This window comes from Cricetulus griseus, chromosome 2 (assembly GCF_003668045.3).
Source record: "Cricetulus griseus strain 17A/GY chromosome 2, alternate assembly CriGri-PICRH-1.0, whole genome shotgun sequence".
NCBI lineage: Eukaryota > Metazoa > Chordata > Mammalia > Rodentia > Cricetidae > Cricetulus > Cricetulus griseus.
Genome location: NC_048595.1, coordinates 414,721,922 through 414,748,550, shown reverse-complemented (window position 1 = coordinate 414,748,550; position 26,629 = coordinate 414,721,922). Strand labels below are relative to the sequence as shown.

Genomic DNA, 26,629 nt, shown 5'->3' with positions numbered 1-26,629 from the left:
GGGAACAAGTGTTTACTTGAGAAGCTAAAGTTGGTATTGCTGAAACTACCATAATAAAGTGGAGCTACAAGTGTTTTGCTCTGTGTTGATAAATGTAAATAAGAGCCAGATCATTCAAGGCCTGCTAGGATATTTATATTTCTATAGATGCAGTGGGAAGCTATTGAGGTAAAGTAGCATCATCCATTTAGCAAATACTCATTGAGTACCTTATATCTGCCAGTGTCCTGGAAATTACGGGCAATAAACAAGTTCTTCCCACAGAAAAAAATTTTACCTGGTAAATTTGAGATAAAAACTGTTAGTAACTTCTCATCAACCCCAGCCACGGAAGCAGCCATATAGACTGAAATACGAAAACTTTGCACCTACAGCTTATAGTGACATATCTGGTCAACATCTGTTGTTAACCAGCTATACCACTGCATAAGCAAGTATAACACCCTGTTTGTGCAATAAGAAATTTGAGCAAGAATGTGATTCAGTAGTGTAGAATCTAAACACTTAAGAATGGGCTTGGGAATGGCATCATAGAAGAGGTGGCATATATTCCTAAGCAGCCTAGACCATAGAGCTCAGATGAACCGTACTCTGACTTTGTCAGTGCCCCCTGTCAGAGCACCTGGCTCTTGTGAATTATGTGTCCTTCCCTCTTTGGGGCTGGGTATTGAATCCTGGACCTTTCATATACCCAACATGTCCTGTGCTATTGTGTTGTATCTTCAGTCCCAAGTATGTGTACTGCTAACATACCAACCTATGGAGCAGTCTGGCTTTCAACCATAAAGCCTGGTACCCCAGTTTTCAACCTCCAGATGTCTGCCAAAGTTTAAGAACTATGCTAGTAGCAACCATTGTTTCTGCTTCAGGGAAGATGCAAAAATTCTTTTACATTATGTCTTTAACATGCAGTTTTCTTTATTGATACCCCAAAAGCTAAGGCTATAAAATGTTGGAGAAATAGAAACTGAGGTTATGATATAATTAATGAATATGTAGTTAAGTAGTTAATGAATATGTGTATGATCTTTAGACCGTAATCTTTATGAGTCTTGGTACTTATTTTTAATTTAAATTAGATATCATTTACAACATAACTTTCGGTTCAGCAAGTTTTAGATAATTAATGTTAGTTCTCTTGATGAGAGTTTAATATAATTTAGTGATTTCTTCAGAGAAATAGTTAACTGTATTTACTTTGATTCTGGACAGCATTATGCAGTAGAGCCTCCAATGAATATTAAATTATCACTTCAAGTTCTCTTTAATTTGTTACTTTTTTAATTGTTACAGTCTCCCAGAGAAATTGCACACCACTATTTAGTAACTGGATTTCATTATGTTTGTTCTAAACCTATAAGGTCTTAGTTTCTCAGTTGAAGGCATTCACTATCCCTTTCAACAACTGTAACTCTCTAACTACTGATATTCTGGTATTTACACCTCAGAGAATGTTACCCTTTGTAACCCAGCATTGGTTTTCATTTAATCATAAGATCTTTACCCAGTTTTTGTGCTATGTGCAAATTTGAGGAGGCTTGGCATTTGATGGCTATTGATAGCCATACAGGAGTTTTTCAGTAGAGAATGGGTTGTCTCTTGCTCTTTTAAGCAAAGAAGTAGGAGAGAAAGTTGCTTTTCTATGTGTGAGGTATCTCTTACTATGTTTAGGAGAGTTGTGAGACAATATGAAGAAGGGGCTGGTTAAAAAATATGGGGCAGAGCTGGTCAGCAGAAAATACAACAGGCAGCTTTGTCCTTTGCATTAGTGAACACAGGCTAGCACTGCCTTTATAAATAAAATACTGGAATTCTTCCATGTATTATCCAAACACACCAACACAGATTTAGTGATCTGTCTCCTTATTGAACAACACAAAGAACATAAGATGGTTTCCTTTTTTACAGTATTGCTATGTTTAACTAGAAAATACAAAGAGAACTCACACAGGAAGAGCGTGAGAACCACAGGAAAGGGGTTGATTGCTTTTATTCATAGTTTGTTCCAGTAAAAATGTTCAGATCCCACTGTAACCAGTTCTGTTTCTTCAAAAAGTTTCTAGAAATATTTTCCTTATAATATCCTGGAGAAGAATAAACTAAAATTCACCTATTTTGAAATTAAACACCTAGCTCTTAAACTTGATATTATTGTCTTAGACCAATTTATAAGGACCAGAGATGTAGCCCAGTGGTAGTTAAATTGCTTTTTATATGCAAGGCCCTGAAAACAATTTTTTAAAGGAAATTATATTGACCAATTTCTATGACTAAAAGAAAGAGTGAATCTGAATCTTTTTTACGAAGGCTTTACTGAGCTGTTTTATATTTTTAAAAAAACACCTCCTGATTGATGTATGAGAAATGTAATTGGTTAACTGTTTGTGAACTGGTTGCCCAGTTCTCTAATTGGTCAGTACTTCTAATGTGTGGAGCAGGAACTAATCTATGAGTTTAATTAAGCTAAGCCTGTCATGGAATTTGACATACAGTAGTTTACTAAATAAAACGGGAGAATGCAAATACTATTATTGTGTGTATAACTAGTCAAAGTACAGTATTTAATTTTGTCTATTCCTTTTTAGACATGCTTAGAGCAGTTTGAGGTTCTGACATGCTGATATATATCATCCATTGTAATATGACAAGCCTTAGATTCACTGCCCTGAAAGGCTCTGTACTGCCTAATAACTCCATTTCCTTCTTCGCCCCTGGCTACCACTGAACTTATACTGCTCTTTCCAGAGCACAGCATAGCTAGGGTTAACTATATAGTTTGTAACTTTTACAGATTGAATTCTTTTATTTATTAATACGTGTTTACAATCCCTCTGTGACCTCTTGTTGCTTGATAGCTCATTTCTTTTTAGTGCTGAATAATATTTAATTGCTACATTGCACCACAATTTATCTATTCACTTTTTAGAGGACATCCTTGCTGCTCCCAAGTACAGGTAATTATGAATAGTGCATATGTAAGCATCATGTACAGATTTTCTGTAGACAAAAGTCTGCAGCTGATGGGAATGAATACCTAGAATGAATGGGAATGGATACCTAGATCATGTGGCAATGGTACATTCACTTTTGTGAGAATCAGCCAAATGTGGCTGAACTATTTTGTGTTCTCACTAGTAGTGAGCAACAGTTCTTCTGTTCCACATCCTCACCAGCATTTGGCATTGGTATTTTGGGGGCATGGTAGTAAATGTATAGTTTTTTGTTTTGTTTTGTTTTGTTTTTATTAACTTGCACTTCCCAAATGACAAGGACTATTGACCATCTTTTTATATATGTATCTTCTGGAGAGATGGCTTAGTGGTTAAGAGTGGATGCTCTTCTAGAGGACCTAGGTTCTATTCCCAGCCCACAACCATCTATAATTCCAGTTCCAGGGAATCCAGTGTACTCTTTTGACCTCTACAAACACTAAATACATGGACTACACTACACATACTACACATATATCTGGAAGCCAAACACCTGTCCACATGTTCACATTTATCTACAGCAGTCATTATATAAATAAAACAAAGAGGCAGTGGTGAATGCTTCCTAATGACTTTTTATAAAATCAGTTATGTGATTATTTAAAGTATTTCGAATTCATTATAGAGTCTGGCTATATTCATAAATATTGCATATTTGGTGATTTACTTAATAATGATTTTGTTTCTGTCGTAGAAGACTCCATTCTAGAAACAGTTTTAATAACACTAGCTTAAATTTCTTACAACCTGTTTTTCAAAAGAAAAAATCTCACATTAAAGTATAATCTACATACTTTATGATGCTACTATTTGTATAACAGAGAGGACTGAGTATTTAATCTTTTAGTCAGGGGAATATATCTATAATAGTACAAAAACTGAGGATTAGTCCTTTTCATGATTAAAATGAAGTTCTTTGTTCTTTGACTATTGGGTTTACAGATAGCATTTCCAGGCCTTGGCCATTCTGTTAATTCAGTGGCTCCATTCACTGAAAGGTATCCAATTTCTGGATGTAAGCTCACTGCCTTTCCCTGCCCCAGTCTCTAGGCCACCAGTAATAACTTAAGCTTGTGAGAAGACACAGCCACTTAGGAAATGGAAATAGAAGAAAGCCATCAGAATTTTGGTGAATAGGAAAAAACTTTCAGTAAATGGGTTTAGGTTTTTTTTTTCTACCCTGAAGTGTTAGCTTTTTATGAAAACTAATACATGGATTGTGGGATTTGGGCACAATCCAGAAAGGATAAAGTTAGGTATTCCTTTTGTTGTTGTTTTTAAAGAAAGACATATAAAAGGACTGTAGAAGATGGCAGTTAATATGCATATTTAATGTTTTTTAACAGTAACAAAAGCTTAGAAATAGAAAGTAATCCTTTGTAAACAGAAATTTACTTATGGGAGTTTTTTAATTGGAAATTACAACTGCAGTGTTTATTATGGCCTGCTGCTGGAAGTTATCAGTAAGTACTAACTAGTGTAGAATGCTGTATGTTATTAGAAAAATGAACAATACTTTATTTTTAGTTCTTTATCATTTTTACTATAGTTTATAATTGGTTTTCTGAAGTAGAATTACAATTGGGTTATTTGTAAAGTTACATTTAGCATTTAAAAAGATTTATTGATGGATTAATAAATTAAGATTTACTGACATGATTGTGTTGCATGATTTTCCAAATCAGTAAAACTTAAAATAAAAGGCAGCCTCTTGTCTGTATTAGCATATTAATGAGAATTAATATTAGTACCTATGCTTCTTGTTTGTTAAGGGTTTTATATTATTGTAAATAAGTAGATTGGTTTTTGCTCTGTATATTTTTACAATGACCTTAAATTTTCAGTGTAACAAAATAAAACTACAAAAGTCTTGCATAAACTCTGGAGGGCAACTGAATTCAGAGTGATCTGAGTGTAGCAAATAGGAATGCAGGGGGCCTTATGCATCGTATTTCCCCAAACCCAGTACTTGAAAGTCATTTGCTTTATGTTGACAAAATTGAACCTAATTTACTGCATCACAGATTGCTTTCTTTTTCTTTAGAACATGGAATCTAATCTTACTCTTGCACCTGTGCTCTCCTGTTACAATATGTCTTATTCTGTGAACAGGGCCATTTTAAAAATGAAGTGTGTAACATAATGTTCTTAGTGAAATTTAGTACTGGCCCCTCTAAGGATGAAGCCTTCTCTAGTGTCTTCACCTTCTCAGCAGCAGTTTATCTGAAATGCTCTGTGTTTGCAGGAAGAACAAGCAGCAAAACTGAAAGCTGAGAAGATCAGAGTTGCCCTGGAGAAAATTAAAGAGGCCCAAGTAAAAAAGGTGATATGAGGCTCTTTGTTAGTTCTGAAATATTTCCCATTTTTTCCTGTTTTGCTTTTGCTTTATGAAGAATTTTCTTGTTTATATATGATGTTCCTCTAGTTTATAGAAAGGTGAAAATGCATTCTTCCTGTTTTCTGTTCATGTGTGGATTTGTGGGTGAGATGTTTTATGAAAGCCAGCCTTTGTTTCTGGGCAGGTCCTGAGGTGCCTAACTCAGGCTCACTGCTTGCAGCACATCTCCTCTGTGTTATCACTCAGATATTAAATAAAGGCTTCTCGGTACTTTCAAAACAAACAAAAATCACTAAGACAAAATCATCATTTTATCGTAATAATGTTATATTTTAAAGGCTTAAAATTTATGTTAACAGGTTTCTCAACATGTCTTAATTTAAGTTTACAGACGAATCAGAATGCTATTTAATATTGGAAAAATACTTTTCTAGGATACCATTTATTAAGTTAGTATTTAATTGTGTTTTTACCTCTTGCAGCTGGTAATCAGGGTGCACATGTCTGATGACAGTTCTAAAACAATGATGGTGGATGAGAGACAAACAGTGAGACAAGTGCTGGACAACCTGATGGACAAATCTCACTGTGGGTACAGTTTAGACTGGTCGCTGGTGGAGACCATTTCTGAGTTACAAATGGGTTAGTAATGTCGATGCTTTAATTGCTTTTTAGTGTCTATGTAATCCTAAATCTCCATATTGATAGAAGCATTTTGAGATACCTATGCTTTTTTCTATAAAATTATCAGGCACTTTATCTTTTTAAAGTCTGGTTTTTAATGTTTTTCCTAGTGTATCTGGAGAGTTCTTTAAATGAAAGGTGAATTCCAGTTCACTTTGTATTTAAAAATGATTAAAGCAAAGTTTTTTTTAATGGTAACAAAATGTTTTTTCTTTGAAATAAAAGCTTCATAAATACATTTATTAAAACTGTTATTGAAGCCGGGCGTTGGTGGCGCACGCCTTTAATCCCAGCACTCGGGAGGCAGAGGCAGGTGGATCTCTGTGAGTTCGAGGCCAGCCTGGTCTACAAGAGCTAGTTCCAGGACAGCCTCCAAAGCCACAGAGAAACCCTGTCTCGAAAAACCAAAAAATTTTATGTGTCCGAGTGTATGTATATGTGCATGGAGAAGCCAGAAGAGGGTGTCAGACCCTCTAGCACTGGAGCTAGTGATGGTTATGAGCTACCTGATGTTGGTGTTAAGAACTGAGCTGGATGCTCTGCAAGAACAGCCAGAGTTCTTAGTGCTGAGTCATCTCTCCAGCCCAAGTACTGCTACATTTACTGGTGTTTGCACAGCAGTCTTTAAGGGAAAGCAAAGCACATCAACAAATCTGAAAGAATACTTTTAACATATGTTCAGGGTGTGTGTGTGTACTCCTACGTTACAGAAAAAAACATCCAGTTACAGAAACATGCACCTGTTATTCCAGTCGTGGGGAGATAGAGAAAGGAGGATAGCAGAGTTTGCTAGCCAGTTAGTGTAGCTGAACTGGTGAGCTCCATGCCCAGTGAGAGACTGTTTCAAAATGTAAGGTGGAGAGCAATTGAGGACAATATCCATCATCAACCTTTGGCCTCTATACTTACAAAGATTCTATAATTCTGATATGATTTATCTTGCCTTTCATGTAATTCTGATGAATACTAACAAAAATCTGGTATTTAATTTTGGAACAGAGAGAATCTTTGAAGACCATGAAAACTTGGTTGAAAATCTTCTTAATTGGACAAGAGATAGCCAAAATAAGCTTATATTTATGGAGCGTATAGAAAAATACGCACTTTTTAAAAACCCACAGGTAAGATTAACTTATAAGTGCTGAGTCACAGTTAAAAAACTGGCAGCCACGTGACTGGACATTGTAGCTGCAAACCCTACAGGAACAGTCATTACTGCTGAGGTGGAAAGGAACTTGGGGGCCAGATGTTAGGTCCCACATGGGGTGAACTTTGACAGAAATAAATATAGTTCCAGGGTTTACTAGGTTTCTTCTCTGTAAATCCAGATCTTGCTGAACCCAGCAGCTTATTAATATTTGAGGTTCTCATTTCACCAAAATAGGCCAGGGAATTTTATCTAACTAGTTATTTTAATTTCTTTGCTGAATTGCATAATAATTTTGTTTATTTGGCATCTTTTATTTATTACAGTGTAATATTCACAACACCTGTGCCTTTTTAAAATCTGCAGATTCATTACAGCATTTCTAGGCATACTTTATTGTTATTTGTTGTGCCACTTCTCCACTTTCCCCTCTCCTGCTTGTCAACTTCCTCCTCAGTAGGTCAAGAAAAGCAAGAACTCTGCGATAAAGAACAATGATGAGAAAAATAACAGTAGTGTTAAAGGCAGTTTTTGTTCCTCATTCTTAATTATAGTTGTTTAGTGAAGAATATGTTAAGGAGTGTCAGTAGATCTTTTTGTAGAAGACTGGAAGAATAGTTACATTAATCGTTATAGTTCAGATCTTAATTAAACCAAGCAAATGAGATTGTTACATCCATAGCAGAATCTGAGGTTTCCTCATAAAAAGCCAGAATATTAATCATCATATGGAACAACATGCTAGGTCCAGAATAGAACTATGCTGGCTTAGCATGTCTCGGGAAATCTTTTATTTCTTCTACTTAATTTACAATGCTTCTGGGTATTTCTATATAACTAGTTAAATATTCTGTAATACTTGCTGTTGTACATATTGTCACCTCAGGGTGTGGAGGAAGGCAGTCTATGGAATACTTCATGTGTTTCAGGCAAGATGAAGGTGGACGAGGAACGTTTTGATGATGATGTTTATATGGTGGGAGCTTCTTGAAGTACTTTTGAAGTACTATGCACTGACAAAGTTGGACTTAGGTGGCTACTTCTCTAGAGCAAGTAATGTATGTGTTTACTCCCAAGAGAGTAGCAGAGTTTATCCTTTAATTTTCAGTTCGTTGTTTTGTTGTTTTTAGAATTACCTTCTTGGGAAAAAGGAAACAGTTGAGATGGCAGACAGAAACAAAGAAGTGCTTTTAGAGGTATGACTCACTCTCCCTTCCCCAAACATTTTTAAAATGGAAATGTTAAGTCAGTGTTCTGTGTGTACCTGTTGAGTCTCTTACAAACTATTCTTTTTGCCAAGCAATATTATAATGGATTAAATGGAGTAATGACCTTTTAAGGATTCCAGATAGGAAGAAAAACATGGCTGTGATGGTTCTCTCAGCTTTTCCAGAGGGTGGGATGGCCCTGTCAGTAGTACTTCCTGAACTAGTATGAGGAACTGAGTTCATAACCCCAACCACCTACATAAAAGCCAGGCACGGGGAATGTGCATTTGTAATCACGGCAGATTCGTGGCATGCACTAACCAGCCAGCCTATCCTCTAAGCTCTAGGCTCAATGAGAGACCATGTCTCAAAAACTAAGTTGGAAGGCAACTGAGGAAGACACCTGATATCATCTATTAGCCTCCGCACATGTGTGTGTACATAATCACCACACATCACAAACACACAAAGAAAAAGAAGTGGGACTTAGTAGTGTTATATTCAAGTCCGTTGAGTTTATAGGGAAATACTCTCTTTTGTTTGGTTGGTTTTGTTTTTTGAGACAGGGTTTCTATGTACAGCCCTGGCTATCCTGGAACTCATTCTGTTGACCAGGCTGGCCTCAAACTCACAGAGATCCACCTGCGTCTCTCATGGCCATAATAAAGATTATGTCCCACTGGGCAGTGGTGGTACTTGCCTTTAATCCCCACACTCGGGAGGCAGACAGGTGGTGTGTGTGTTGTGTATGTACATGAGCATTCAGGATTACACATCCCTATCTGCAGGCAGAGACAGGAAGAGAATGTCAGGTGTCATCTTCTCTCACTCTACCTTAGCCCATCTGGAAGCTCGCCTTTTCAGCTAGGTTGGCTACCCAGCAAGCACATGCAGCCATACCCAGCTTTTTATATAGGTAGTGATATTCAGACCATGAGGTCTTCATGGTTGCACAACAGACACTCTTACCCTCTGAGCCATTTCCCCAGCCCCATGACACATTTGTATTATCCAATAGTTTAGATTATCACAATAATTCTAAAGTAAATTCCTGCAGTGTTTAGAATAGAAAGTTCTTTCAGAAAGCTAGTGTGGTTTTAATACAAAGCTGTTTTGCTTTGCTTAGTGTTATACATCTCTTAGGAATAGATAATTCATTTTCTGAAACATAAGGATCATAAATCTTTCCAAATGCCTTTTTTTAAAGGAATGTTTTTGTGGGAGTTCTGTAACTGTCCCAGAAATTGAAGGTGTCCTTTGGCTGAAAGACGATGGCAAGAAGTCCTGGAAAAAGCGTTACTTTCTCTTACGAGCATCTGGCATCTACTATGTCCCTAAAGGAAAAGCAAAGGTATGTTCCTTCTCTGCGCTTCTGTACTCCCCCATTATGCTAGCTGCTTTACTCTGTAGTAAGAACACTATTGTACCTGTGTGAGACACAGGAGGTAATTTTGTGTATGACCTGCCTCTGTTGTAAAGAGGAAGCTAAAAACTGCCCACTTCTTTGCTCACTAGTTGGGCTCATCTCAATTCTCTGTTTTTTTTTTTGTTTTTTTTTTTTTTTTTTTTTTTTTTTTCCTATTTGGATTTGTTGTTGTTAAGGGAAGGGATCTTATTCCTGTAGCACAGGCTGGCCTCAGATTCACTATGTAGATTACGATGGCACTGAACTCTCAGTCCTCTTTACTCCCCCTTTCCACTTCCCAAGTGCTGGGGTTACAGGTATGCATCACCACATCAGCTAAATATAGTTTATTATTTGGGGAGGCCAGGGGGAGTCTTGCTGGAGTCATGAGTATTTCATTTGGGGACAATGGCTTTCTAGGATTACATTGACATCAATCTTGAGTAATGTGCTTTTGCTGCACTATATGCTGTCATTTGTGCTTATTTGGGTTCATACATATTCTGAGCATTTACAGCATCATCCTAGTCATATAAACTATGAGTGTAAGTTGTTGCCTCTGCCTACTGAGGTGATTCCCAGTTGTGAATCACTGTGTTTGAGGTTTGCATTATAGCAATTCAGCTGATACTTAATAGATTCTTGGTCTTTCCTAAGAATGCTGCTGTTCTCCTGTTATCTATTACCTGTCTATTATGTGTTGTGTATACTACACAGCATGTTTAAAGTACCAACATTTTAAAATCAATATTCATTAGGAATTACATGTAACAAGCAAAATGGACTGCCTTTTTGGTTACATTGTAGATGAAAAATTTTATGATCTTACTTTCCACTTAATAAAGGTTTGATTCTGAACTAAACGCCCTTACCTGGTGTGATACTTGCTTATTTGCATTATTAATCTTTGGGTGTTTTTCTTAGGTATCTCGGGACCTGGTGTGCTTTCTCCAGCTGGATCATGTAAATGTATACTATGGGCAGGACTATCGGAGCAAATACAAAGCACCCACAGACTGTTGTCTGGCATTAAAGGTAACACAGCTCTGGAAATTGTAATCAGTATCAGATAGAGGTTTCTTGTCATTTGGATCTTCAAGTAGATTCTGTGTCTTTGGAGAAGGATAGGAGGACTAGGGGTAGCTCAGCAGTTACCATTAATTTAGCTCCATCCCAGCACCAGGGAGAACACGGTGAAGGTAGAATTTGGCCTAGTAGTTCACTCCAATAATCCCAGCACTCAGGAGCATCAGTTGGAACCAGACTGTCCTGGAAAAAATGTTTTTATAGAGAGACATGTTTTTGTTTTTCTTTTTGTTTTTTTCTGTGGTTTTCCTCAACTTTATTAGCAGACCCATTAGAGGGTACTGTTCCCATGTTCAAAATTCCCCTGCTTTCATCTGGCCAAGGAACAATTCTGTCTCTACCATCCCCCCAAATTATAGCCACACTAGTCTGTTATCTATGCTGTTATTAGGGAGTTTTCTTCTCTTTCAGTCAGGCTTTAAGTTTCTCACACGAATTGTGGCCATACATTAGAGAAGAGTGGGCAATGTTTAGAATTTTTAGTGTTCTAAATTAACATTTATAAAGGCAGCCTGCAAAGATCCAGGAAGAATTACTTAGAGCATCATGTTATACTCAGTGGCTCCATCTTCAGGACCCTCAATACTTAGGCCTGCATGTTTATATCATATTTTTTTTATGTAAAGTCTTACTTGGGTTTCAGGAGTACCATTTGTTTAGGATTTGGGGTGGGATTCTGATTTCTTTGGTAAAATGAGTGAGTGGCTTTGGAGGCTGTCCTGGAACTAGCTCTTGTAGACCAGACTGGTCTCTAATTTACAGAGATCCACCTGCCTCTGCCTCCCAAGTGCTGGGATTTAAACGTGTGCGTCACCACCACCCAGCTGCTGATCTTCATTTTTTGAGACAGTCTTGCTGTGTAGCCCAGGCTAGATTTAAACCTGGGACCTTCTGCCTCAACCTTCAAATTACTGGAATTAGAGGTGTGTGTCAAAAAGTCAGACAGTAGCCAATACTTATTAAGAAGTTGATACAAGGTAACTTCAGCCACTAACTAGTTTGCAAAATAATGTACAAGGTCCCTTGGAAAACCCAAAGATCATGTTAGTCAACATCAGGTTTGTAATACTGAGATGTTACATGCCTCCAACATTCATATATTCTCAGGATATGGTGTTTTCTCACAGGTCCCATTATGTCTTAATTTTTTTCTCTTATTTTAACTTCTAATAAAGTAAATATTGCAGGGACAGAATAAACATCAACACTATCCTCTTGTCCCACCAAAGAGTGCACACTGCAGTTTGGTCGAGAAAGAAGCCTACAAAGTATTATTTCACCAGTCATGTGTGACCATGTCCTCCATGTTGTGCTATATATATTGTGTATATGCCTGGTATCATTGTTTACCCACAAGGAAGGATCTTCTCCTTTGGAGCTTCTAAACCATGATTTCCTGGGTAAACATTTCCATTTTCAGTCTTACAGACTGAGAAGTCTATGACTTAACCTTGATGAAGTTTTTCTTTGATATGTAAAAGGGAATATTTGAGAACTTCCCAGGTGGAAAATTTACATTGACACCTTGACCTAAAATTTAACATGATATATACTTTATTTAAAAATAAAATAAGTATGGGCTATTTTATTCCACTTTTTGGTTATATAAGAAATATGTACTAAGCTGGGCATGGTGGCACACACCTTTAATCTCAGCACTTGGGTGGCAGAGGCAGGTGGATCTCTGTGAGTTTGCAGCCAGCCTGGTTACAGAGTGAGTTCCAAGACAGCCAGAAGTACACAGAGAAACCCTGTCTCAAAAAACAAACAAGAAGCCTGGCGTTGGGAGGCAGAGGCAGGTGGATCCCTGTGAGTTCGAGGCCAGCCTGGTACTCAGAGCAAGTGCCAGGACAGGCTCCAAAGCTACACAGAGAAACCCTGTCTGGGGGGTGGGGGAGGAGAAAAAAAGAAAAAGTATGCACCAGTTTGCCATTTCTCTAAGACTATAACTCATCAGGACATGACTGGATGCTGCCTTTCCTTTTGTAGCACCCACAGATCCAGAAGAAGTCTCAGTATATCAAGTACCTTTGCTGTGATGATGTTCGGACACTGCATCAGTGGGTCAATGGAATCCGAATCGCAAAGGTGCATTTCCTCTCCATCTCAGACTGCAATAATGACGTGATTAATTAGATACTTTGGATTGTTGGTAGTGGTTCTGGTTGTTTCATGCTCATTCCGCTAGTGTCTGGTTTCCTCAGGCCTAAGTTTGTATTTTAAATGCCCTTTTTCCTTGGTGGTTGGGAAATATGTTAATGTCTGGAATGATATTGCTGGTAATAACTTGTATCAAAGTGATTTATTTCTACTTCGGAGCATGTATTATATGATTCTTATGTAGCCAAGTTTAGCGTAAGTTAATAGGTTTTGTTGTTGTTTACAGATCTCTCCAGCCCCCAAATAAAAAATTGTATATTAAATTATGGTTATTTATCAAGTAGATTTGGAGCAGTACCCCTGAATAGTGCTAAGAATCTAGCCCTAGATCTGTTGGAGTGATGAAACTTTCATTTCTAATATAAATGCCAATAAAATTGGCTTCCTGCTGTCTCACAACTGAGGAAAATGAGTACAAATGTAACTTTCTAGAGAGTATTATAGGTATTAATAAAAACAACTAGTACACAGATGTTTCCCTCCCTTTACCCCATCCTTCCACATACCAACTCAGGATTAAACATCCCTATTTGTTCTCTTTTGTTTAGTATGGGAAGCAGCTCTACACAAATTACCAAGAAGCCTTGAAAAGGACAGAGCCTGCTTATGATTGGACTTCTTTATCCAGCTCCAGCATTAAATCTGGATCCAGTTCTTCTAGCATCCCAGGTAGCTCAAAGTACCACACAGCACTTATCAAGAGTGTTAAAACTTGCAGCCACAGCCATACCTAATTTCTGATCAGTGGGTACTTTTTTTCTCCCTATTTCCCACAAAGTTGTTCAAAGTGGATTGTTATGAACCATTTCACAAGTATTTAAAATGCACTTCTAATGCACTGTTAAATAATACTTATGAAGTTTATTTGAAAACTCACACATACTGATAAGACATGAGAAGTAATCACAAGCCATCAGGACACTGCACTACTACACAGCTTTCTTGACATTGCAGTACAGTGGGAACACTTCCAGCTAAGGAAGCCATTTAAGCTATCATACTTGCAGTGACACTCAAAAGGGCTTCTAGATTCCCATATCTTTTAAATGCATCTTCAGTTAAACGCTTTTTTCAAAATCTTCCCTGGATGATAATCCATGTCATTGCTTAACAACTTAAAAATCGTATGATTTCACATTATCTCTAAATAATAAAAAGTGTGTTTGGAATTGTGGTAAATACATAATAACCTGTGAAAATGTAGTGTATAACCCATGTAAGTGCCTATTTTCTAGTTCTGTTCATTGAAAGGGCCTAAAAGTGACATCCCAGTAATTACAAGACTGCCCACAGCCCAGTCGCCAGAAGAAGGAACCTGTGCTGTTGGGCAAATGGCTGATTCTAAAGCTATGGTAGAGAATATACAAGATGAGCCTTAAGTAGAGGACTTAAAAATAGGATAAGAGTTATCAGAGGAACATAGATGCCAACTTGAAAGAGCTCCCATGCCTAAAGCTGTAATAATGTTGAATAAGAGAAATATGCAATGTAGTATACAATTAAAAACAAATTAGAAGATATATCACTATGGATCCATGATAACATAATTTTCACACAAAAAAGTTTTTAAAGATTTTAAATATATTTTAATTAAAATACAATGGTATTACCTTCTATCCTTTTCCCCAGCTCCTTTCAAGTCCCACTATCATGTGTGTATGTCTACATGAGTTATGTGCACCATGTACATGCAGGTGCCCATGGAGGGCAGAGGAGGGCATTGTGTTCCTGGAACTAGAGTTACCAACAGTTGTGAGCTGCCTGGTATAGGTGCTGGGGCAGAGTCCAAGTCCTCTGCAAGAGTATGCTCTTAATTGAGATATCTCTCCAGCCCCACAAAATAGTTCTAAATGATTTCTGTACACACTTTGCCCTCTTAAGGAGCTACACATAGTGATTTACTTAAAAAAGAAGGGTTAAGCCGGGCAGTGGTGGTGCATGCCTTTAATCCCAGCACTCAGGTGGATCTCTGTGAGTTCGATGCCAGCCTGATCTACAAAGCTACATGGAGAAACCCTCAAGGGGGGAAAAAAGGTTGAGAAAGCAGTAACTTGACAGTGGAGAAAGTGGACAAGTGTTTAGTCACATTGGTTGCAGGTTCCCTTGATACAGTGTGATGAGACTTAATCAGTAGTTGTCAAGGCTATCAGAATCACAAAACAACCAATGAAAACCAGAGCAACTGTCAGAGGAGTCAAGATAACCAATTATAATGTGGCATCCTGGACCAGAATATGGATATATGAAGTATAGTATATAGTTATTAGTAAATCAGTGTCCATTCCATAGCTGTGGCAAATGTACTATAGATTTTAAACAGAATAATGGGACAAACTAGATGCTGAATCAGTAAGAATTTGAACTTACTCTATTCTAATATAAAAATAATAAACATCTAAAATAAGATGTTCATTTTAGTGGAAAAAATACTCTTGAGAAGTTGGACTAGAAAGACAGCAAGTAGGATCAGAGGCTGAGGAAAGGTGTACTGTTTTTAATTCATGTAGCACTTAATACCAGTACTTACATACTAAATAATGTGCCTTTTTCCTTCACTAGTATCATCCATATATTTTATTGAAATCTTAGGCTTTCTAGGCTAAAACATAAAATCCTAGTGATTAATGTTGAAGAGCACAAAGATTTGTGTGCTCGGGTCGTACAGGCTATTGTGAAATAGGGATAATAAATGAGCCTAGAGTCCTTGCTTTTTGGCATATTCCTTGTATTTTTACTTTGTGGATAGTCTTAACCTTGAAGAAGTTGAGGGTTAGGTTACTGAACTTATTTTAATAGCTTCCATTAATCACAAAGTAATTGTCTAGGAACAGCTTTGAGTCTCCACTACTTTCCAGGTATCATAAGGGACATAAATACACAGAGTTACCTTAGAATCCAGGAAAGTCATCTTCCAGTTCTTCTAGTCCCAATGTCAGGTAAAGGTGCTTCTTACCCTGAACCATAACCCATGCCTGCTCCCCACTGTCACCTGCACTGGAGGCAAGGCTGTATCATGACTGCTGCTCAGTTGTGCCAGTACCTGAGTGCCTGGGAAACCCTTTATTCTCAGTTGAAGGACTCAGTACTGTTGATTGCTAAGGAAGCCTCTGAATTTATAAGCTGTTCTGTAAATGACCTGAAAATGACGGATTCTTAAGATAATGTAGATATAATCGATGGCTCATTAATCCTTTTTTTAAAAAAAAAAAAAAACTTGTTCAGAGTAGATTTTTATCCAAGACAGGTTTTCAGGGTCCTAATGACTTGTGTAAGTCTCTCATGCTGAAGTATTAAAAAAAATTAAAGGGTCAAATTTTCTAACACTTGTAAGGTAAGCTTTTTCTACTAGATTGTATTCACTGAGTTTAGAGTAAGACGAGTTGATTTGCCATTCTACGTAGCATTTAACTGTAACATTTAAAATGTGTATATTCTATGATCAAAATGATACTGATGAAACTTTTTAAATGTTTTAAACAGAGTCTCAGTCAAATCACTCTAACCAGTCTGACAGTGGAATGTCAGACACCCTGCCCACAGGACACATCCGTTCCCAAAGCACTGTGAGCTCCATCTTCTCAGAAGCCTGGAAACGAGGCACTCAGTTGGAAGAGTCTAGCAAGGTAACACGCTAGTTTTAATTCACACATAAAAATCTGTGGTCATCTTTTATTCTTTTACCAGAGTTTCATTTGGCACTATTTTGGTCTTCCTTCTTAGATTTTCAATCTTAATTATAATGGGGGAACCACTTTATTTAGAGTTCTCTGTAGTGACTTGTGGCCTAAGATTTTTTTTTTTTTTTTAGTGGCGGTTATTTATACATTTTAATCAGCAGCTTACATTTTTAAGTTATAACAACCCCTCCCCACTCTACCTTTTTCAACTATAACCAGTTTGCTGGAGCAACACGATGTAGGGCTATTGCCCTAAAGTTCCAGAAAAGTTGCTTACAATTCATTTTTAATTAATTCAGATTCATTCCTTATTTTCAGTCTTAAGGTATGTCTATGATAGGCCTTGATAAATTTTCTCAAACTATGTTTTATGCAGAAGGCTAAATTCAAATCATTCTTAAAATTTTGGATTCCTGAATCTTGGCTAATATTCAGTAATATTATTACAGACCATAATGTTGAGTTTTTTCTTTTTATGTATTATGAAAATTTCAGACATAAATAGTGTATTTTAAGACTACCCCCACTTCTCCCAGAGCCACCTCACCTCCCATTTTCATGTCCTTTTTTTTCTTTCAAGAATCCATTAGTCCAGTTTGTGCTGCTGATACATACATAAGTGACTTTCCACTAGAACATGGGTCATTGTGCCAGGAGCCACACTATTACAGAAAACTGACTCTTGGGTTTTCCAGAAGCCTTCAATTGTCAAGTGCTCCCCAGTTAGGGGTGGGGGCTCATGAACCCCTTCCCACTCTGTGCTACAATGCTGACTGACTTGCTTTTGTGCAGGCAGCCACAGTTGAATTCATTAGTACAGAAGCTCTGTCAGGTCCTGAACACCCTCCTCCATCCCGGTCCTTGAGCCCTGGGGAGAGGCAGTATGGTGTATAGCTGTCTCGTTTGTAGCTGAGCACTCCAGGCACTCGTTCTCTGCACTTACCTATTGTGGGTCTCTGCATTAACCACTCTCTGCTGCACAAAGAAACTTCTCTGCTAAGATTCGAGAGCCACCTTAGAGTTGAAAGACATGCAGAATTCCTGTAGAAAGGATGTGTGCTGGGTATACTCACCACTTAAAGGGTGTATCCCATCATTGAGAAACCACTGACACTCTGGCTAGACTATTTTGCTTTTTACACAGTCATCATTTTCTTTCCCTTTTATTTATTTTATTGGTTCTTTTGGTCTGAGTCACGAATACAAGCACATTCACAAATGAGAATCAAAATGAATATTTAAATTTGTCTGTAAAACAAATTAATTACATAATTTGCATATATGGTTGACTAGCTGGCATGAGGGCGGGAAGAATGAAAATGAGCAGTCAATATTGGTTTTAATGACCTAAATTCTTTTTAAACACTGTTAAAACTCCCATATTAGAAAATTTTAACAGTTCTCTCTTCCACCCTAGAATCTTCTTCCCAAGTACTGGGGATTGAACTTAGGACCTTGCACGTTAGGCAAACACTGTCACAAACCTACATTCCAATCATTTATGTTTTGAGACAGTCCATCACATTTGGTGTTCCTGGCTGTCCTTCAATGTGTAATCCTCCTGTCTCAGCCTCCCAAGTAGGACTGTGTCACCAATCCCAGTTCCTTGTGAACCAATTTAGGTAAAACCTAATACTCTAAGCATATACTAGAAACAATAGCCTATGTAATTTTAAATGTCTGAAGAAAAATATCTTTCCTTGGCTGGGGATGTAGCTCAGTGGTAGAGCATTTGTCTAGCATGCACAAAACTCCAGGTTAAATTTCCCACTGCTGTCCAAAAAAAAAACCTTTACCTTAAAAATTAATAGTCAAACTCACTTACCACATGTGAAATCAAGGAAAACAAGAACACAAATACTCTTTGCTTAGGAAACAAAACTGTTGTTACAGTTTTAGAAAGAGAATGAACCCTGCAATGTAATAATGTCAGTTTGCTTGAGTCTTGATCCTTCTGTGTGTTTCTTCTGTTACCGCAGTCTCAGGTGCCACATGAGAAGGCCAGCACAGCTAAGGTCTGCACCCCTGAAGCAGCCAAGACAGGGTCAAGTTAAGGTCAGGGGCTATTCGCTGAAACACATTAACCTGGGTGACTCCTATAACCAAACCTTACAAACTAATGCTTTTATTTTGATGTATAATTTTTAGAGAAACGTGAACCCCCAATAGGCATTAGAATTCAGCCTATGAATGAACCTTTAGTTCACTAACTTAAGTACCCTCAATGCCAACTAGGTATCATTTGTGATTGAGAACCGATGGGTTTCCTCATTTCTTCACAGTTGTGCAAAGAGCCTACAGGGTGATTCCAGAGTTATTAAATCAAAATTCCTTCTTTTCCATATTTCAGAAGTCCTTGAGCCACAAATGTACACATGGTTGGCTCAGGCAGTAAGCAACCATTTCAGCCGTGCCAAATACAACCCAGATGTGGTTGACAACTCACTGGCAAACCCTAGCTCCTGCTTGCTGACTTTTCCTTTAGCTCTACAGTTTCCTCTTATTTTCATCTGGCTTTTTCTGTGTGATGTTTTATCTTTTACTATAATATTTACAACACATTTCTTTATGTATTTTCCAGTAAAGCAAATGTAAAGAATGCTCCCCTTACCTGCATTGCTGGACTTCTGTGCATGTTGGATGCAAGTGTTCACACAAGTGTGTGTGCGAATTCATTCATTCCTGTGTGACTGTGCACAACTGCTGAGCACTCTCATACACTCACGTGTCAGCTTACTAGGATCAAAAGCCATCCTCACTCCTCGGGAGGCCTTCCACCAGCATTCCTTACCCTAGGACGGCATCTGCTTGATGTGGATGCAGTCATGGACTGAAGGTGAACTTTTGAGCCCAGGAGGACCTAGGGCAGGGTTTGTGAAAGTCCCATTGCCAAGGTCAAAAATCACACATCCTGTCACAACCCAAATGGCTTTGCAACAGGAACTTGTTCCCACACTATTAGGCAGCATAGCTAGCTGTTAAAAGAATATTGCAGAGTGAAACAAATTTCCTGTGCCCTGGATACCTAGAGAATCAGATTTTAACCTTCCTGACATTGTCTGTCTTTATAATCACCAACTGCTGCATCCTCTTCATGCATGTCCTAGATTCCTTGCTTTTTAGTTTGATAGAGTCAAAGCTTACATCTGTAACTGTTTTGTTATGTTTTTCTCCCTCCCACTTCCCTTTTTATACTCCTTTTAGGCCAGAATGGAATCTATGAATCGGTCCTACACTTCACTTATGCCCCCTCTGTCCCCTCAAACTAAGATCGTCACCCCTTATACTGCCTCACAACCGTCACCCCCTCTGCCTCCTCCTCCACCGCCACCGCCGCCTCCTCCACCTCCACCACCTCCTCCTCCTCCTCCTCTCCCTAGTCAGTCTGCTGCACCTTCTGCAGGCTCATCAGCCACCATGTTTGTCAAGTACAGTACAATCACCAGGCTGCAAAATGCAGCTCAGCATTCAGGACCCCTGTTTAAGTCTCCACCAACCCCAGGGATGCAACCTCTGCCTTTGGCTTCACAGTCCCTCAAGGCTCAAATTGTGGTGCCCCCCAATGGAGTTATTCCTCCACCCCCTCCTCCTCCACCACCCCCAACCCCTGGTTCAGCCATGGCCCAGTTAAAGCCAGTGCCATGTGCCCCATCCCTGCCACAGTTCAGCCCCCAACCTCCTCCACTGAAGATTCATCAAGTTCAGCATGTTCCTCAGGTGGCCCCTCCCACACCCTCACCAGCTCCTCCCATCCCTTCAACTGTCCCTCCTCAAGCACCCCCTAAACCCCTGGTGACCATTCCTCCTTCAGCTAGCACCAAAACGGTGCCACCAATAGTGACACAAGCTGTACCACCCACCCCTGTACCTCCAGTGCCCCCAGCAAAGAAACAGCCAGCTTTCCCCATTTCTCACATTCCACCCTCCCCCCCTGTCCAGCCTGCCCCATGCCCCCCACCCACACTACCCAAGCAGCAGAGCTTTGGGGTGAAGCCACCCCCCTCTCCACTGTCCCCTGTGCCCTCAGTTGTGAAGCAGATAGCCAGTCAGTTTCCACCCCCTCCCACTCCTCCTCCTGTGGACTCACAGCCCCTAAAGCCCCTCCCAGTAAGTGTCACCCCACAGTCCCCTCCTGCAGTGAAAGCAAAACCCAAATGGCAGCCCAGCTCAATCCCTGTCCCTTCCCCAGATTTCCCTCCTCCCCCTCCAGAAAGCAGCCTGGTGTTTCCTCCTCCACCTCCTCCAGCCCCAGCCCCAGCCCCAGCCCCAGCCCCAGCCCCAGCTCCACCAATGACTTCACCTATCCCTGACAAAGGTGGATCTCCAGGCAAAAAGCCAAGTAAGCTGTCCAGCCCTGGGGGGAAGAAACCACCCCCAACCCCACAGCGCAACTCCAGCATTAAGTCGGGCAGTTGTGCAGAGCACCCTGAGCCCAAGAGACCCTCAGTAGACAGTCTAGTCAGCAAGTTTGCACCACCAGCAGAGTCAGGGTCTCCCAACAAGGAGACCCCACCACCTCCTGCAGCACCCCCCAAACCTGGCAAACTCCACCTTTCTGGAGTCAACCTCCCTGGGATCCACCAGCAAGGGAATGTGTCAACAAAACCCTCTGTTGTGAGTGGGCATGGAAAGGACTCCACAGTAGAATTTCCATCTCCTCCATCCGATTCTGACTTTCCACCCCCTCCACCTGAAATTGAGCTTCCTCTGCCCCCTATTGAGATTCCAGCCATATTCTCGGGAAACACCTCCCCCAAAGTGGCAGTTGTGAATCCTCAGCCACAGCTATGGTCTAAAACATCATTGAAGAAGGCCCCTCCACCTACCCGGCCCAAACGAAATGACAGCACTCGCCTCACTCAAGCTGACATCTCTGAGCAACCAGCGATGACTACAGTTGTGCCACAAGTGCCCACCTCTCCCAAATCCAGCCTTAGTGTCCAGCCTGGATTCCTAGCTGATCTTAACAGGACACTGCAGCGCAAGTCTATCACACGGCACGGCTCCCTCTCCTCCTCACGAATGTCCAGAGCAGAACCCACAGCCACCATGGACGACATGGCACTACCCCCACCACCACCGGAACTGCTGTCTGACCAGCCGAAGGCTGGCTTTGGAGGTAGTCATATTTCAGGCTATGCAACATTGAGAAGAGGACCTCCTCCCGCTCCCCCCAAAAGAGACCAGAATACTAAGCTCTCAAGAGACTGGTAGCCACAGGACTTATTTCATGCTATCTATAATCAGTTCTGCAATCAGTTCACCTGATCATCTGTGAACCCAGGTGTTCAGAGCCTCCTGATATGTTATTCAGGTAGTGTCCAGCTACGTGTATGTTTGTGTGTATATGTGCTACGTGTGTACATGCATGTGCACACAGCTATACAGATTGTGTGTATATACATATGTATACATCTGTGAATGTGTATATATAGAGAACTGAGTCTATTTATTCCTTTGCCTCCTAATCAGAAAATAGGGTTTTGTATATTTTGAGTGGAAGGAGACTTAGGAGGGGATATGTTGTCACTTATAATTTGTTTATCGTATGGATTGGACCAAAATCTAGAAGGTATTTCATAAGTGTCTGTCCATGTGCCACCTATTTGTGCATGTGTTATAGAAGAAATAGATGGACAGTTTCTCAGTTTGAAGCATATCATCAGAATGTTTGGTATATCTGTAGGGCTTTTTTTTGTTATTTTTTTCCCAGTTGGCAGAATTTAGAACTGCTTGACTAACACTTAAATACTGCATTAAAAAGGGGCACTTTAAATCAGGAAAATCTTCATTATTCAGAATGGGTAAACAATGCAGGAAGGTTGTGATATGAAAGTTATGGCTCTTCTAGTTGCAGTAGTCCTGCCATGACCTTAGCCACATCCAAGATGTCTTCACAGGTAAGCTTTTTGCCTACAACACAAGAAATACTTAATGCTATTCAGTACTGTCTTGTGAAGCTTCATCAACTTGGCTTCATGAGTCTTGCTTTATCGTGAGAATGTCCAGTGCACACTGTAATGTACTGCCCCAGTTATGTCTTTGGGTCACAGATACCATTGCATATAGTGTGTGCATTAGTAGACATTTGAATCCGTGGATAGTCCAAATATGAATATACTTCCTGTGCCCAATGCAGTACATCATTAAAAACAAAGTCGACTTCTGCGATGCCTTCTTTACAAGTTGTTCTCTATGAGAGATAAGGAAGAAAAGAGAACTACTGGCCCCTGTACAGGTATCATGATGGGACTATCATGAGCAAAATGAGTTTTCATAATTTCATCCATAGTTACTGGAGCTGCTAAGATCTTTGCTATTTACAGCTTGAGTGTAGAGATTTTCAGGTGACCGGGTGTTCTGATGGAACAATGTCATAGTCCAGTTACAGTGACATTGGCATGTGCATCTACAGTTGGGCAAAACTTGGAAGCACTACTCTGATGACAGTACTATGCTTCACACTGTTCTGTATGCTTTTGTTAATTTGGTACATGAGAAAAGGTTGATGGGACTAAAATGCAGTCTCAGCTACTTTCAAGTAAGAGAATAAAAACTGGCCATCCCACCAATTACAAATGAACACATCTTGTAAAGAGAGTCTGTGCCTATTGTAAAGATAACCAGTGCCAAATGCACAAATCTTCTGGTCCTGTCCCTCAAGGAGAAAGTAACTCCAATGAATCTAGGTAAAGAAGATAAACCATTGGAGAATATAGTCACGTTTCACTACAACACTCTCCAATAAGGAACTGCATCATAAATATAAGTGGCACCTCCCATCACATCTACAGCACTCTTCATTACAGCCATGCAGTTAGGGGAAAGAGTGTAAGTCATTGTGCCCTCCCATTTTTGTTTTTTTTTTTTTTTTCTTCCTTGGTTTTTCGAGACAGGGTTTCTCTGTGTAGCTTTGGAGGTTGTCCTGGAACTCACTCTGTAGACCAGGCTGGCCTCGAACTCACAGAGATCCACCTGCCTCTGCCTCCCTCCCGAGTGCTGGGACTAAAGTCGTGCGCCACCACCGCCTAGCCATCATTGTGCTTTTTAAAACCCCAACTTAAAGATTTTTTTTCCTTTGAATCTTTCAAATTGCTCACCAAGTATTTATGTGCTTGCTATTCTTGTGGTTATGAAATTACCTTAACATACCTGCACTGTTAGTTTCAACATGCACAACAAATGTAGCCAGGCTACTCTGAAGTACTTCCTCATGCTCATCAACCTGCAGCTCTACATTCAAACTACAGACAAACCAAGAGTGTGGATCCAGTTATCCCTAGTATTTATCTCTAGGCGCGTCTTCTTTTTAAATTAAGTCAGGTATACAACTTGAGTGGAAAAATATGTACCTCCAGTCTAGATTGAGCCCTAAGTCAACAACAACCTTCATTTTTTCACTCTGGAATTTATGGGATTTCTTAAATCCACCCTGAGCCACTACTTCTAGTTTTTTGAACCCCCCCCATTGGAAAAAAATGAGGAGGCAGTAAACTGTCAATTTCTAACTCATCGTGTGATAGTATGCAGTTTCTTTGTATTTCTCCAAAGATAGAAATAGCTGTTAATTAAAAAAAAAAATGACACGTTCCAATTTTTTTTTCACTGCCTAGTGTGTTTGGAGGTTTTGCTGAGATGCAGTTTTATTTTTCCCTCTGGTGTGTCCATGGTGCCAGCTGACGCTAGTTCTGTGCCTTCTTCCACTGCCCTCAGCTCAGCAGCTCCAGCCTGTATCGCCTTTCCAGGCCAGTTAAAGGTGTCTGGAGGCTGCCAGGACACTAACTAGGGTAAAAAGCCTTCTGCTCCTGAGGGCAGGACAGGTGGGTGCTTTTCAGAGTTCATGACACCCTTGATTTTTACTGTGGAGGTAATCTCAAGTCCCTTAGTGCTTAAACTCTGAAGCAGTGGAACCTGCTGTCAATCAAACAGCTAACTGCTGTTCTGTTCTAAGTCTCCCCTGCTTGGCTTTTACTCCAGAAGATTTAAATATGCTTTCTTTTTAGTTGCTATAGTTCCCATGTGGAGGAGAAACACATTTTTCCCAGATATTCACTTAACTGTATAACAATTTTTTTTCCAAAATTCTATACCTTTTAACCTGAGAAAGATGACTGGATCTTAAGGATAACCAAAAGACCTATTTTTATTAGACAATTTAAAGTAAAAGAATAATAGTGGGTTTTTTTTGTTGTTTTCAAGTTCCCCAAAATCAAGGTGCTCCTACCTACTGGTGGCATGTCTTGCAAAGGGCTAAGAACTGTTTTGGTTTTCCTCTCTGTATTGCACTCTGATGTTATAAATAATGTATACGAGTTTAAATTAAAATTGAGAGGTCATAGTAATTCTAACAGGGTAACAACTCTAAGGTCAGATCAACAGGAATCCAGGTTTCAGATTTGGGGCAGTAGTATCAATCAGTTCATCAGACTTCCAACAGAGCATGTTGTCACCTTTGCTACTCAAATAAAACAGGGTTATGTTACAAACACAAGCAGTGTTTAAGCAGATTAAAAACCCATTCCAAGCATTTCCATGCATCATCAGAACTAGCATTATAGCTGAATTTACTTTAAGACAATTAAAACAATGCCCTGTGTAGTTGTATGACGGGCTTTCCAATGAAACAGGTATAATTATTTTTGTTTACACAGGAAGATGGCCTTCTCTTTAAAAAAAAAAAAAAAAACTTTCACATTACAAAAACGTTTTTGGAACTTTTTTTTTAAATTTAACTTTATATTATCTGTAATATGTGACTTCTTTCAAAGCTGACCCAAAGGAAATACAAGAGGGAAAAAAAAATTGAAACGCATCATCTTTTGAGATGGTCCTTTTAAAATCCAGTGAAAATGTGTCACGCCTTTAACATTCTAGCCATCAAATATTACAAGTGTTCAGTGCCCTTAGGAGGGGTCTATATATAAAAGAAACCTAAAATTTAAGTGAAGAACTGCTCAATGAAACAACATACTTCATACATATACAATGTGTTGGAGGGCAGGGGCTCTGGTTTGCTGTGAAGTAAACCATTTTAGAAAGCTATCTGCTATAATCCCCAGTGCCTTGAACTCTTTAGAAGAATAGTATTTAAAAACAACACAAAAAACACCAAGTGAACTTTGAGGTGCTAATAAAATAGAAGATAGGTAAGTATTTTTGAAGTTTGGGCAGCAAGAAAGCTAGGGTAGGGAATGACTGCCTTGTATTTCAAGAGTTCTCATCCACTTAAATGGAGTCTGGGTGTTTTCTACCAAAGATATTTAGAGAAGTGGCTCAAGTCAAACTGAATCCTACTGAAGAGCTGGCCAAATCTGGGAGCATGCTGTTCATGAGCTATGAATTCCGAGCTATGATTGATTGGTAAAGCATCAACTTCTTAGGAAAACATGGCTGCAGTACTTAAGGGAGACAGGGGACACATTTTTAAAAACTATCCATTCATTAAATTTGTTACAACCTAATACCAAAAACTGCCATTTTTCATAATTCCACCTCCTACTTTTCCTGTATTTGTAAATAGTCCCTCCTAGAAAATAAGCATTAACTGGAATGTTTGAAATGACTTTGCTTAGTTTTAATATCAGCCACTAGTGAACTCTTCTTCCAGAGATGCATAAGGTAAAATGATTAGCTTGTGCTAAGTGTTGTAAAAATACTGTTTACTCTTTTCAAAGAATTGCACATTATCTTTAACTGGGGTTGTCTCTCCTTTCCTTGTCTCTTTAAAAAACAAATGGAGTTAAGGCTCACTGACTTGTAGCTGTGGAAATTTTGTCATAAATAGATATAATGTAGAAGCTACTTTTGTAAAGCATGAAGATAACAGATGCACCAGAAAGAGGACATTATTCGGAGGATTGTGCACAGCTTGGTAAAAATGAAGTTGTGTTTTCTTCCAGCCTTTATTATTTTCTTCTGCATAAATGTACACTCA

At 39.3% G+C, this 26,629-nt stretch overlaps 1 protein-coding gene across 9 annotated transcripts in view; it reads left to right on the top strand.

The window, feature by feature from the left end:
* Raph1 (Ras association (RalGDS/AF-6) and pleckstrin homology domains 1) overlaps positions 1 to 26,629 on the top strand; it is an 89,718-nt gene that overhangs the window by 52,144 nt on the left and 10,945 nt on the right. For 4 of the 9 annotated variants that reach the window (XM_027397016.2, XM_027397019.2, XM_027397018.2 and 1 more), the window contains 10 exons: positions 5,236 to 5,313; positions 5,811 to 5,970; positions 7,012 to 7,133; positions 8,290 to 8,355; positions 9,575 to 9,718; positions 10,697 to 10,807; positions 12,848 to 12,946; positions 13,567 to 13,687; positions 16,499 to 16,641; positions 19,900 to 23,278. In XM_027397016.2, the coding sequence (XP_027252817.1) occupies positions 5,236 to 5,313; positions 5,811 to 5,970; positions 7,012 to 7,133; positions 8,290 to 8,355; positions 9,575 to 9,718; positions 10,697 to 10,807; positions 12,848 to 12,946; positions 13,567 to 13,687; positions 16,499 to 16,641; positions 19,900 to 21,909 (3,054 nt within the window). In that variant the 3' untranslated portion in view covers positions 21,910 to 23,278. The other 5 variants (XM_035440975.1, XM_035440974.1, XR_004768678.1 and 2 more) reach the window with 4 other exon arrangements.